Source organism: Hyperolius riggenbachi, chromosome 12 (genome assembly GCF_040937935.1).
Source record: "Hyperolius riggenbachi isolate aHypRig1 chromosome 12, aHypRig1.pri, whole genome shotgun sequence".
NCBI classification, from domain to species: Eukaryota; Metazoa; Chordata; class Amphibia; order Anura; family Hyperoliidae; genus Hyperolius; species Hyperolius riggenbachi.
In genome coordinates, this window is record NC_090657.1 from 193037794 (window position 1) to 193051562 (window position 13769).

Consider the following 13769-nt stretch of genomic DNA (forward strand, 5'->3'; position numbering starts at 1 on the left):
ACCAATGCTCCAGCCCCGCCTCCGGTTCACTTCTGGAATTTCAGACTTTAAAGTCTGAAAACCACTGCGCCTGCGTTGCCGTGTCCTCGATCCTGCTGATGTCATCAAGAGCGCACAGCGCAGGCCCAGTATGGTCTGTGTCTGCGCAGTACACTCCTGGTGACATCAGCGGGAGCGAGGACACGGCAACGCAGGCGCAGTGGTTTTCTGACTTTAAAGTCAGAAATTCCAGAAGTGAACTGGAGGCGGGACCGGAGCATCGGTGAGTGGCTGCGCGGGCACAGGATGTCTGCGGGGGACCATTAGAAGCCCCGGGTAAGTTCAGCTCATTTTCCCCCGACCCCCTACAGTATCCCTTTAAAGAGAACCTGAACTAAAAATAACCATATACAGGTCATACTTACCTCCTGTGTAGTCTACCACTCAATCTCTTTCTCCTCTCCTGCATCCCATTTGTCCACTGTGATCAATGGGTTTCTCCATCCTCCATTTTAAAAATGGCCATTACACCCTAACAGCTTCCTGGTCAGCACTCTGTTAAACTGTAATATCATCCACTTGAGCCATAGGGAAACATGGACATTAATTGCACATTCAGTTGTAACTGACAGCTGCTGATATATAACTGACAGCAACTGGTCTATTTCAGTTCTGACAAAATATTATCAGAACTGGAAAGGATCACTGTAAGAAGAAAATGGTGAGCCTCTGAGAGAATCTGCTGGTGAGGTTAGTATCTAATATTTATTTACAGCTACATCATGTGTTTATTTTCCCTTTAAAAGAAAACGGTTTCGGCTAATAAGCCTTTTTCAGACTATTCCTGTATACTGACAGGATGTTTGAACACACAGCTAATATATATTTGAACATCACAGAGCGGTGCAAAGACTGAGACAGAGACTTGCAAATATAAGTTAAGCTACGTACACACGTGGTAACCGTTGCCTGGAAAGGCCGATAACTACCGCTTCATCCAATTATTGTTTATGTGTGCACAGAGGCTGTTTATCGATATTTCTCGGGAATCAGTAAAGATCCCTCCTGTCGAATGCTTAAAGGATACGTCCAAGGAGAATAAAAAACAAAAATCCACTTACCTGGGGCTTCCTCCAGCCCCTGGCAGCCATCCTGTGCCCTCGCCGGTGGCTCCCGGTCAGTTCCGCTGCAGATGCCGACCTCGACAGGTCAGATTCCTATGCTCTCCACCGTGCAGGTCACGTGGTCACGCTGACGTCATCAGGACTGTACTGTGCAGTAGTTCTGCGCCTGCATAGTACCCTCCTGATGATGCCGATTGTGGTCCCTCCAGCCCTCTCCATAACAACAGAACACATCGCTAGCCTCAAGGCTAGGGGTGAGTGAACAACATTGTTCCTTAAATTGTAGCTTGAGGGATTGTTTCTTGATCCCCAACAAGCGACAGTACTCGCATGTTTGTACTTAGCTTCAATGTCATTGAGATGTCTTAAAGTGGACCTGAAGATTGAGAAAGGAAAAAAAAGGAATTTCCAGGGGCTTTTGCCAGCCCTCTGCAGCCGCTCTGTGCCCGTGACATTACCAAACGATCCTCCGGTCCCCCACCATGGCTTACTTTAGTTCTCGACGACTTGCAAGTCGACATCCACTGTGCCCATGTGGACGTGGTTGGGAGTGTCTGGTGCAGTATGAGAAAATCTCTACTTCATCTGCGCTCCAGGCAACGTAAGCATAAACAAGGACTATTGCTAAAACCGAAAGTGAGCCGAGGCAGAGGACTGGAGGATCGTTTGGTAATGAGGACACGCGGCCAGGGCTGCGCAGGCACAGTAGACGACAACTGCTAGTACCGAAAGTGAGCCGCGGCAGAGGCCCGGAGGATAATTTGGTAATGTTGCAGACGCAGGGTGGCTGCAGGGGACTGGCAAAAGCCCCAGGTAAGTGAAACTCTTTTTATTATTCTTCAGGCTTCCTTAAATTACAACCAGACATCAGAGACATCTTGAAAGGATGTTTGCTAATTTATGACAAATAGATAAGAGCCTTTGTTTACTTAAACATGCACAAGCAGCAGAGAAAGAGCAACCCACAGTACAGTAAGATTGACCGTTTGATTCGATCATTTTATCAGATCAGGGGGAAATCAGTCGTGTTCCATTCTGCTCAATCGATGGAAATTGGCTGATATTTGGGTGAATGGACCAATTTACTCGTTCGGCAGGATGGAAAGTATCGGCTGATCATTAATGAATTGGTTACTGTTCTCAGTGTTCTCCCCGGAGTTTCTTTTTTTTTTCAACCGGGTGGCAAGAAAAATTAGATGGGTGGGGCATGACAGAGAAATACAGGGCTGGCACTTCCAGAGGGGCAGTCTGGGCTATTGCCCAGGGCCCCCAGAGCTGGCTGATGGGCCTTCATTTCTCCCCCTCAATTGATAGTGTTTCCCCAGGCCCCTGCAGAGTATGAGTGCGCTCCTCTGCCAATTAACTGCTGAGTGATGCTGTGTGCACATCAATTCACACGCAGAGAAATACACACAAGACAGACAGACACTCACACATACATACACACAGAGCCACAGGCACACACACACTCCTCAGACAGGAGCAGCTTACCTTCAGCATGTGTAGAAGAGGTGGGGCAAGCCAGGAAAGCAGTGAATAATAATGTATAGGCCTGATGCACATATGTGCTGTGGGAGAGCAGTGCTTCTTCCCCATAGAGTTTGCTGCCTGAATTACATGATTCAGGTTTGCATGTTGGTAATTCAGGCAGCAAACTCTAGGGGGCAGCAGTGCCATAAACTGGTTTAGCTGACCATCTTTCTCACACTCTCTCCCATTCTGTTGCTGCTGACTTGGGACCAGAGAGCGGTGAGTGTGTGATCCTGCCTCCTAATTTTTACTCACTTCTCCTGGCTGGCCTTGGCTCCTTTGCATGTGCTGCCCTGATAAGAGAGCCATAACAGCCGGACACTCACATCATTTCAATTGACACAGTATTGATTTTTGGTTTTAAAGAGGAACTGTAACGCCAAAACGGCCCCTGGGAGGTACTCACCTCGGGTGGGGGAAGCCTCAGGATCCTAATGAGGCTTCCCACGCCGTCCTGCGTCCCTCGGGGGTCTCGCTGTAGCCCTCCGTGCAGTCCGGGCAGCGGTGACGTCATTATTTACCTTCCTGGCTCCTGCGCAGGCGCTCTGATGCCTCTCGGCGCCGAAGTAGGCGGAAATACCCGATCGCCGTCGGGTCTGCTCTACTGCGCAGGCGCAAGTTTCCGGCGCCTGCGCAGTAGAGCGGACCCGACGGAGATCGGGTATTTCCGTCTATTTCCGTGCCGAAAGTCGCCACAGCGCCCCCGCTGGAGCCAGCAAAGGTAAATATTGAACTGACAGTCGGCACAGTCGCCGGCTGTTCGGAGGGCTGCGGCGAGACCCCCGTGGGACAGAGGACGGCGTGGGAAGCCTCATTAGGATCCGGAGGCTTCCCCCACCCGAGGTGAGTACCCCCCAGGGGAGGTTTTTGTTGTTACAGAGTCTCTTTAAAGCTTGGAGGCACAACGATAGTGAAGGAGAACTGCATGAGATCTCGCTTGCAGTGTGTGGGCGCCACTAGTCGATCAACCACTCTGTGGTCGCCAAATAACGTTAGTCGCTGATTTACTCAGTGGAAAATTAAGCACTGTATGGGTACCTTATGCCTCTGATGTCCTGTTGTAATTTAGGGATCTGAATGGCATTTAATTATATTTGCAAAAAAAGTATCTGTACCGCTTTCTGATGTTAAAATGTACCGTATATAAGCTGTGTGTTCCAATATCTTGTCAGTCTACGGGAATAGAGTCTGAAAAAGGCTTATTAGCCCAAAGCTTTCTCTTCTTTGTTGGCTGATAAATGGTATCATCCTGATTCAATGCCTGCTTTTCTGTTATGCGGGTCACAAATGCTAGTTTGAAGGAAGAAGTCATGTGATGTTACCGTATTCTATTTCTTCTTTGCAGAAACTGACTTCCAGAAGCACAGCTCGAATCATCCAGAACCACCTTGTGGAGGAGCTCTCCTGGCAGAGGGAAGTCCTGGAAGACCTGTCCATTATTTATTTCCAGAAGGCCGAAGAGAAGGTTTCTATTGAGGACAGTATGTACAACCCTCTTTTTTCTGGCTACATACCATGTTTCCCCGAAAGTATGACATCCCCTGAAAGTAAGCCCTAGCATATATTTCGAGCATGCTCGAAATATAAGACATCCTCCTAAAATAAGACCTAGTGGCAGCGGCAGTCCCGTTCCCCCCCCCCCCCCTTCCTTCCCCCACCGCCCCCCGCATTACCTCCTGCACCAGCCCCCTCCTCCAGAAAGAACGATCCCAGTATTCCGCAGCTGCTCTGCCCGGCAGCATAATTCAAACCGCAGATTAGCGGTCAACTGTAATAAAGGCAGCTAAAGTATCAGTATAACAGCGCCATATCACTGTAACAGCGCCTCCTTATACTTCCTATGAAGAGCCTATGTCACTTCCTGTACACGGAGGCGCTGATACAGTGATACGGCGCTGTTATACTGATACTCTAGCTGCTGTTACAGTTCACCGCTAATCTGCGGTTTGAATTATGCCGCCGGGCAGATGAGCTGCGGAATACTGGGATCGGTCTGTCTGGAGGAGGGGGCTGGCAGGAGGTAATGCAGGGGGGTTAGGATTACACTGGCTATGTTCTGGGGGATCTGTCTATGGAAGATGGTGGTCTGGCTATACACAAGAGGGGGGGGGGTATCTGGCTAAACACAAGGGGGGAGGGGAATCTGGCTATACACAAGGGGGGGGGGGAATCTGGCTATACAACAAGGGGGCTCTCACTACCCCCAGAAAAAATAAGATCTCCCCGAAAATAATCCCTAACCTAATTCTTTATGGAAAAATTAATATTAGACAGTGTCTTATTTTCGGGGAAACACGGTAACACTAACATCAGCCTTAATGTGAACCTGAAATGAAAATAAACTTGTGAGATAATTCTATGTGTAGTACGGATGATAAATAGAACATTAGTAACTTGGAAAGCAGTCTTATATTTTTATTTTTAATTTAATGGCTTTATTTTTAACATTGCTTCAGTCACAGTTGCTGTTTAGAATCCACACTCTGCCTTGTTAAGCTGAAATAAAAGTAACGACCTTTAAACCTTACTGCAGTTAATCCTCGTTGAAAGCCTTATCTCACTGTTTCTAAGGTACATACACACGTCGGATTTTTCCAAACGATCGGCCGTTTGGATGTCTGAACGACCGGTCATTTGGACATCAAATCGGGCATGTGCGGATCTGTCAAAACCAGTCTTATCAACTGAACGACCGTTTATACACACGTCCGATTTGACGTCCAAACGACCAGTCGTTTGGAAAAATCCGACGTGTGTACGCAACTTTTAACTGTTTTAGTCTCAATGTACTTTTCAGAAAATCAGACTGAATTTGACAAGCTCTTTTGCATAGATAACAACTCTAGTTTTTTTATGCTTACTGCACTGGAAAACAGAAAGGAACTTCAGAGAATTTCTTGCTATGTACCTCTTTTTATCTCATCTCACATGTCACTTCAGATTCCCTTTAAGAAATACAAGAAATGACTCATAAATCTTCATCAATGCAGTTTGCATCTCTTATACCGATACATTGGAAGTGTTCCTATACCCCAACTCTGAGAGACTCTGTCAACATACAAAATATGGAGAAACTCCCACTGATATAACATGACAGACAATAACAAAACTGGGAAACGTGGTATTAGTGGTTCTCCTTTGTGTAAACAAAATTCAGAAGCTTGATGCTATCAGATGAGAGCCGCCTTGGCTTTATCTCTCAATTGCCTTCTTTTCTGTGAGTCGGGTCATTTTGCTGCCTGCTAGACGCAGCACAGTGCCTGATTTGGCCACAATGTTAACTATGGATATATAGGTGCAGCCCATATCACAATATACCGTATATACTCGGGTATAAGTCGCAAAATTTAGGACTGACCCAAAGTACAAAAGTGGGGGGGTCGACTTATAGTCACATAGTTTTAAATTTTGCGACTTACAGACTGTGTGGGGTGGGGGGGGTATGGATGTGGGGTGTGTGTGTGTGGATACTCACCATCCATCGCTGGGCGCAGTGTCCTCTCTCTTCCTCTCTTCTACCTCACTCGCGTCTACCCCCTTCAGAGATGGTCCGGCTCCCGATGTCACATGACGTCGGGAGCGGAAGTTACAGCGCAAGTGGAGGAGAAGCGAGGAGAAGAGAGCAGACTGCACCCAGTGGTGGATGTGGTAATGGGCAGCTGCAGCGGCGGGGAGAGCGGGCAGCATGGAGGCAAACATCGCACCACAGCCTTTATCTTCCACCTACCACGCATCCCCTTGTGTTGATACCAGCGTCTCTCCTGTGATGATGTCATCACAGGAGACGCTGGTATCAGCGCATGGGATGCCTGGGAGAGGAAGTAGATGGAAGATAGGTGAGATGTTTGCCTCCATGCCCGCTCTCCCCACCGCTGCAGCCTATACATGGGGGCAACTGTACTGGCTACCTTACTATACTGGGGCAACTATACCTGGCTGCCTATCAATGCTGGGGCATCTATACTGGCTACTTACGTATGCCAAGGGCAACTATACTGGCTACCTTCCTATACTGGGGGCAACTATGCCTGGCTGCCTATCAATGCTGGGGCATCTATACTGGCTACCTACCTATGCTGGGGGCAACTATACTGGCTACCTACCTATGCTAGGGGCAACTATACTGGCTACCTACCTATGCTAGGGGCAACTATACTGGCTACCTTCCTATACTGGGGACAACTATACCTGGCTGCCTACCTATGCTGGGGGCAACTATACTGGCTACCTACCTATGCTGGGGGCAACTATACCTTGCTACATACACTGGATGCACCTACCTGCCTAGCCTATACTGGGGGTAACAATACTGGCTACCTATACTGGAGGCACATACCTGGCTGGCTTACATATAATTACATATAGACTTATACTTGAATAATTGAAAAAATCCACCTTGTGAGGGTTAAATTTGGGGGGTCGACTTATACACGGGGTCGACTTGTATCCGAGTATATACAGGTAATTACTGTAATTCAGGTGTCAGCAATAGCTGGACTCCAAATTATGCATTATGTATGGATGCCTTTTTGGGTCCATTTCAACTTAATGCTTTTTTTTGTGCATGCGAATTCACATTAGAACACATAGTACATAAATGTATATGAGATAGTTTCCATTCTATGCGAATTTCGAATGTGTGAACAACAGGGCTTTGGTATTGGTAAAAAAATCATCTGACTCCTTTGTTTATCAAACCACCGACTCCAGGTACCCAAAATTGACTAATACTAATACTTACCAGGGCTGTGGATTTGGTAAAAAAAAAAAATCATCCGACTCCTCAGTTTATGAAACCAACAACTCCTACTCCAGGTACAAAAAATTGCTCCCACTCTGACTCCTCAACTCTGACTTCTCGACTCAGGCTCCAACTCCGACTCCACAGCCCTGGTGAACAATAAAGACAGCTTGCAGGAATTTTCTAGGTGTGATTCTGTTTCACATGCGATTTGCATATAGTGTATTTCAATAGGAAATACGTGTGTAGTTACTGTAGGTGTATGTGTTTACGTGCAATGCAATGCTCTGTGATTTCTCTCTCAGGCCAACACTGTTCTCTGTAAATGTCATGTTCTTCATATAAAACATGAAAAAATGAAAAAAAAAAAAAAAAAGCCTTTGTAATGCTATTTGCTAGTAATGATTGGAAATATTTGTGGCATTTAGAATTTATTAACTTTGATAGTTGTCCTTTAAGTTAGCCATTAAATGGTATCCTCCTGAGTCAAAACTTCTTGCTTTTACTTATGGTCAACATGGTACAATATTCTACTATCACTGTATGGGTGACTTTTATCCCATCTGTGTCTGTTTGCAGTTTTCCCCAAGACTAAGAAAATCCGACACTTCCTGAAGCTGTGGGAGAGCTGTACACAGCCGGGCTGCCGCTGGTTCTGCTCCTCGGAGATCTTCCTTAATCATCTCAAGAAAATGTTTGTGCCAAGGATCAAAAAGAAATACCCGGGGCAGCTGGAGGCAGGTGAGGGGGACATTCAGCCTATTATTTTCAGTTTCCGGAGCTGGAAGGGACATTTAGTGGCACAGACAATTGTTCTGCAAATATTTGGCCAGTCAGTTTTTAGCTTTTAAAGGACCTCTGTCACGAAAATCTTAAAATTTAAAATATATGTAAACATATACAAATAAGAAGTACATTTCTTCCAGAGTAAAATGAGCCATAAATTACTTTTCTCCTATGTTGCTGTCACTTACAGTAAGTAGTAGAAATTAATGACAGATTTTGGACTAGCCCATCTTCTCATGGGGGGGTCTCAGGGTTTTCTTTATTTATGAAAGCACTTAGTGAATGGCAGTTGCTCATCCAACTGGCCATCATCAGTGTATAAATCTTTTTCAGGGATTGTATTTATAAAGAATAAAGGCCATGCTGAGAATCCCCCATGGAGAGATGGACTAACCCAAAACCTGTCGGTAATGTCAGATTTCTACTACCTACTATAAGTGACAGCAACATAGGATAAAAGGAATTTATGGCTCATTTTACTCTGGAAGAAATGTACTACTTATTTCTATGTGTTTTAAATTTTAAGATTTTCACAACAGTTCCTCTTTAAGGGGCCTTCCGTCCATAACTAATATTTCAGTGAAAGTGGGATTTAACTTAAAGTAGGGTCCCTCCCCCAATCTTTACCGGCCCCAGGTTCGCTTTCTAGTTCTGCGGGGGGGATAGTGGTGTTTTCATGGTAAAAGAATGTGAGTTTGGGAGGGGGGGGGGGGGGGCAGAGACAATGGTGTGAGTGTGCAGAGAACCATTGGGCTCACCAAACCTCACACATCACACAAGCACACTTTAAGTGGCTCCATCTAACATCAGCATACAATGCCGTTTCATCATCTGTACCCAGACTTTTTTTTGGCAATAGAAACCTTCAGGTTGATGTTTGGACAATGAGTTTTAATATTGGTAGACACCTTGCTGCCTGGAGTAAAATAACTATCTATAAATAAAGTACCCAGGAATCCTTCAGCTCATTTGAACTGGAGAGGTTGATCGTACTGATGACATAACTTATTTTGGGCAGTATGCTAGTACAAAATAAGATGTTACACAAGCAGTGGAGCAGCGCCTCTGAACCAAACAGAGAATTCTGATTGGTTGCTGTGAGCACTGCTGTTTTCACATTGTCATTCAACAAGCTCATGTATACCTTTGGCTACCTGCACTGTTGGGATCTGCAGAGCGGCACACAGCCCACCATCATCCATTTGTTGCCTGGCATTTGTATTACATAACAGCCTTCAGACTGTTTATAGCCTCTGCTTATTATTCAAGCAGAGACGCTCCTATTACCTGCAGCATGCACAGCACATGGCGGGGGAGGCTGTATTAGAGGAAGTGAAAGCTTTATCTGTAGCTGAGGTTTGGCAGGAGTGTAACACAGTCTCCAGACTCCGGAGAGGAGGAAATGTGAGTCCGGATTTCCCTGGGCAGATCGCATTACATGTACCTGTCTCCCTGCGTTTCCCAGGCTTGGATCTCGGCTGCAGTGTGGTTGTTGCCCACGCTCGGGAAGCAGGTAGCGATCTGTCGGAATCATTAACCACCTTCATCCATGTCTCCCGTACTGCTGTTATCAGGTTTCCCAATGCCCCAGCCATGGTAAAGCCATTATCCCATCCCACATCGCACAGTACTAGCTCTGCTCTGGATCGCCGATGACGACAGCTTTCCAGCATGCAAATAAATGTTTAGTTTACCGGATTCAGCTCAGACTAAATGCATAGTGGAAATGAAGTTATAAAATAAATCACTTACACCTAGATATGAAGTACAGATGTGAGCGTACACAACACAGCACAGCTCTGCTGAAAACTGTTATTAGTGTGATGTCATGACTCTATTCAAGATGGCTTCCATATTCCCTCTAAAATGCAAGGATAGCCTTTAAGTACAGCAACAGATTTTTCTGTGCCCATCCTGGGAACGGCCAGGGCTTTGGGGGATAGAGATAGCAGGACAATGTCAGGAGGGGTGCATGGTATATTATATTACATACGGTATTAAAATTAGAATCTTCCCTCATATACCGGTAATTAAACAGTGTGAGCCCACCATCACAAATTCATGTACACTGCCCAGAAAGAGCTAAGTGGGTAGCAAAAAAGAAGAAAGATGGGTAGTCAGAGTAGATTGATAAACCGATTTGACACAACAGATCTCACAAAGATTGTCCAGTTTTACTACGTGTGTGTGTCTCTATGCGCACACATGAATCAGTGGGGGACATTTATCAAGAGTATCTGAGACAAAATATTAGGTTTTTAGAAATCCGTGTAGAATTGTCTCAGACAGCCTAAGAAATCACTAAATAGTGCAGATTCCTTCTAAAACTGTTGTAAAATAGGGAGTTAGGAAGGGCTCTCAGACAGTGCAGTGTGTGAGGGGAATTGCTGTTGCTGAGGTAACCAACACACCTGCTGTATTGATAGCAGCAGGCTCTGAGGAGGAATTCAGCAGGGGGAGGAGCACATCACAAATCATGTCTAGCCTGCACTCTGCAATCATGTCTACCCTACAGTTCTACATCTGTAGAACTGCTATCAAGCACTTCTTAGGGCTAGTTTCCACTTCATGCGCTTCAGTCCGCTTTTTATCAGCACATTAATGTTACAGATTGATACATGTTGCTGAAAAGCGGACAGAAGCGCAAAGATGGAAACGAGGTCTTAATCTGCGCCAGTTTAGGGATGAATTTGCACTTTTCTTAACTGTAGTGCAGCTCTAGAAAATCATGCTAATTTGCCACTATTACCTAGGATCTAAGAAGGTTCTTATTATCATATAGAACTGTTCTCCCTGCTGGTTAGAACAGATTAAGAAGAAAAAACTTTCGGCAATGCTTTGATAAATCTCCCCAGTGTATTCCTGGGGGAATGGGGGGGGGGGGGGCATCCTCACAAGTTTGGTTCAGACAGCAAAAAGTCCAGAACCTGCCCTGACCATAAACAGTATAGCAGCCTCCATATCCCTCTCACTTCAGGTGTGCTTTAGTGGTTGCCATTATATGAAGTGTACAGAGTGGTAAATATTAGCACTATGTCAGATGGGCCACAGTGGTTGTGACTTCTGTGAAACCTGTTCCTGTGCTAATGGACAGAACCCCTCTATGTTATATAACCACTCATTCCTTTAGAATTGCTAGATTTTATCCAGTAGAGACCATAAATCACATGCCTGCTCTCCCTGCAGTTTTCCGGCGGACGTTGGAGCAGATATTCGGGTTTGGAGGTATACTAACCCCCCATGAGATTCCAGATAGTGTGGTCTCCATCTTCCTGCTGTATGGGTACCTGCGGCGATACCACGTGCTGGACCTGGAGAAACACTTTGCAGCACTGACCAGAGAAGGTAAGCCGTCATCATACTGTATATTACAGGACAGGAGCAAGGTCAGGGGAGGAGATTCCTCCTGTGTAGTGATGGGATTTTCAGGATCATTTACAAGAAAAAACAAATTGTAGTTAAACTGGTTACAGTACTTGTAAATTAAAGGATAATTGATCAGATTGACGGATTGATCACATAATTTCTGACCGGTCTGATCAATAACGCAATCGATTTTGGGCAGTTATCAATGGAAAATTGATCACATTATTAATCGAGAACAATTTGGACGTCTACACACGATACAATTTCTTATCAGATTACTGGTTGATCTGACGGAAAATTGTACCGTGTGTACTAGGCTTTAGAAGAATATGGAGGCTGCCATATATATTTTTATTTGTAAACAATACCAGTTGCCTGCTGAACTTTGATGCATCAGTAGTGTCTGAATCACACCAGAAACAAGCAGGCGGCATTAAGGTCAAGTAAACCTGAAGGGAAATAAAGGTCCCAATACCTCGAGAGAGGAAAGCCACTGGATCTTCATGAGGCTTTCCTGTCGCTTTCCTCCTCGCCGTTCCAGCAGCCTGCACTGCGCAGACAGCCTGCACACTAGCACAGAGCTGAACGGGCTCAGCTTTATCCTCCGAGCAGTGGCTCTGTGTTACTGCGCAGGCGCAAGCTCCATGGGACACTGGGAGTCCCAGCTGCAGGACGGAGAGGGACCTGGAATCCTCTAGGATCTTCCCTTCTCCTGAGGGAAGTATCTACACTTTGGCATTAATGATTTCCCAGATTTGCTTTAAGGGGAACCTGAATTGAGAGGGATCTGGTGTCCTGCTGATCTTTCTGGTCAGTAGGGTCTAAATCACACACCTGGAACAAGCATGCAGCTAATCTTGTCAGATTTGTCATAAACATCTGATCTGCATGCTTGTTCGGGGTCTATATCTTAAAGTAAGAAAATCTGTAAGGAAAAAAAAGAGCCCCTGTGGGGTACTTACCTCGGGAGGGGGAAGCCCCTGGATCCTAGCGAGGCTTTCCTTGTCCTCCTCCGTCCCTCCCCCAAAGAGCGCACTAGACACTGTTCATTCGGATTAAGGCGGAAATAGCCAAACCCGATGGATCTGCTTTACTGAGTCCTTTTGCCTGCCCAGTAGAGCGGATAGGATCAGGCTCAGCTATTTCCACCTAGCTGAAGGAAGAGCCGTGACTGCGCTGGATCCCGGCGAGGTAAATCAATCTAACTTGGCGAAGTTTGTCGGGGGAGAATTCAGAGGAGCCAGCGCTGGATTCCCTGAACCTACATAGGAGGGGAAGCCTCATTGGGACCCAGAAGCTTCCCCCTCCCAAGGCAAGTATCCCCCAGAGGGGTTTTTTACGTTAGTCTGTTTTAAGTATTAGAAGCAGTGGATCAGAAGGACAGCCAGGTAATGTGCATTATTTAAAAGGAAATAAACATGTCAGCCTCCATATCCCTCTCACCTCTGGTTCCCTTTAAGCAATACCAGTTGCCTGGCTATCCTGCTGATCCTCTGCCTTTAATACTTTTTGCCCTAGACCCTGAACAAGCATGCCGCAGATCAGGGGTTTCTGACATTATTGTCAGATCTGACAAGATTAGCTGCATGCTTGCTTCTGGTCTGATTCAGGCACTACTGCAGCCAAATAAATCAGCAGGGCTGCCAGGCAACTGGTATTTTTTAACAGGAAATAAATATGGAAACCTCCATATACCTTTAGCTTCAGGTTCCCTTCAAGTTAAACACCTCACCTGCATATGCTTGTTCTGGGCCTGTGACTAAAAGTATCAGAGACTGAGGATCAGCAGGACAGCAAGGCAATTTGTATACTTTAACCACTTGAGGACCGCATTGTTAAATCGCCCTAGAGACCAGACCTTTTTATTGTTAATTGGCCACTGCAGCTTTAAGGCCAAACTGCAGGACCGCACAACTCAGCACACAAGTGATTCCACCCCTCCCCCACCTTTTCTCCCCACCAACAGATCTCTCTGTTGGTGGGGTCTGATAGCTCCACAGCTGTTGTTTTTTTTTTGTTTTGTTTACAAATATTTATTTTTATTTGCGTTCCCCTGCTCCCTCCCCCCGTGCCCAGTACAGCGATCATGCCGTCTAACAGTCTGGAGACTGAAGAGGGAGCGGAGCTCCATCCCTCCCCCCGGGGTAGGAGATGCGCGCGATCTCCTGCAAAATACAGCCCCAGGACTTGACGCCAATTGGCGTTAGGCGGTCCTGGGGCTGCCACTTCAAGTGTCCTTTAAC

The 13769-nt window shown here is 46.0% G+C and overlaps 1 protein-coding gene across 6 annotated transcripts in view; it reads left to right on the forward strand.

Annotated features, from left to right (window-relative positions):
* Positions 1–13769, forward strand: part of RIPOR3 (RIPOR family member 3) — a 562255-nt gene that overhangs the window by 253415 nt on the left and 295071 nt on the right. For all 6 annotated transcript variants that reach the window (XM_068264141.1, XM_068264138.1, XM_068264143.1 and 3 more), the window contains 3 exons: positions 3979–4114; positions 7954–8115; positions 11347–11505. In XM_068264141.1, coding sequence (XP_068120242.1) covers positions 3979–4114; positions 7954–8115; positions 11347–11505 — 457 coding nt within the window. The remainder of the gene's footprint in view (positions 1–3978; positions 4115–7953; positions 8116–11346; positions 11506–13769) is intronic.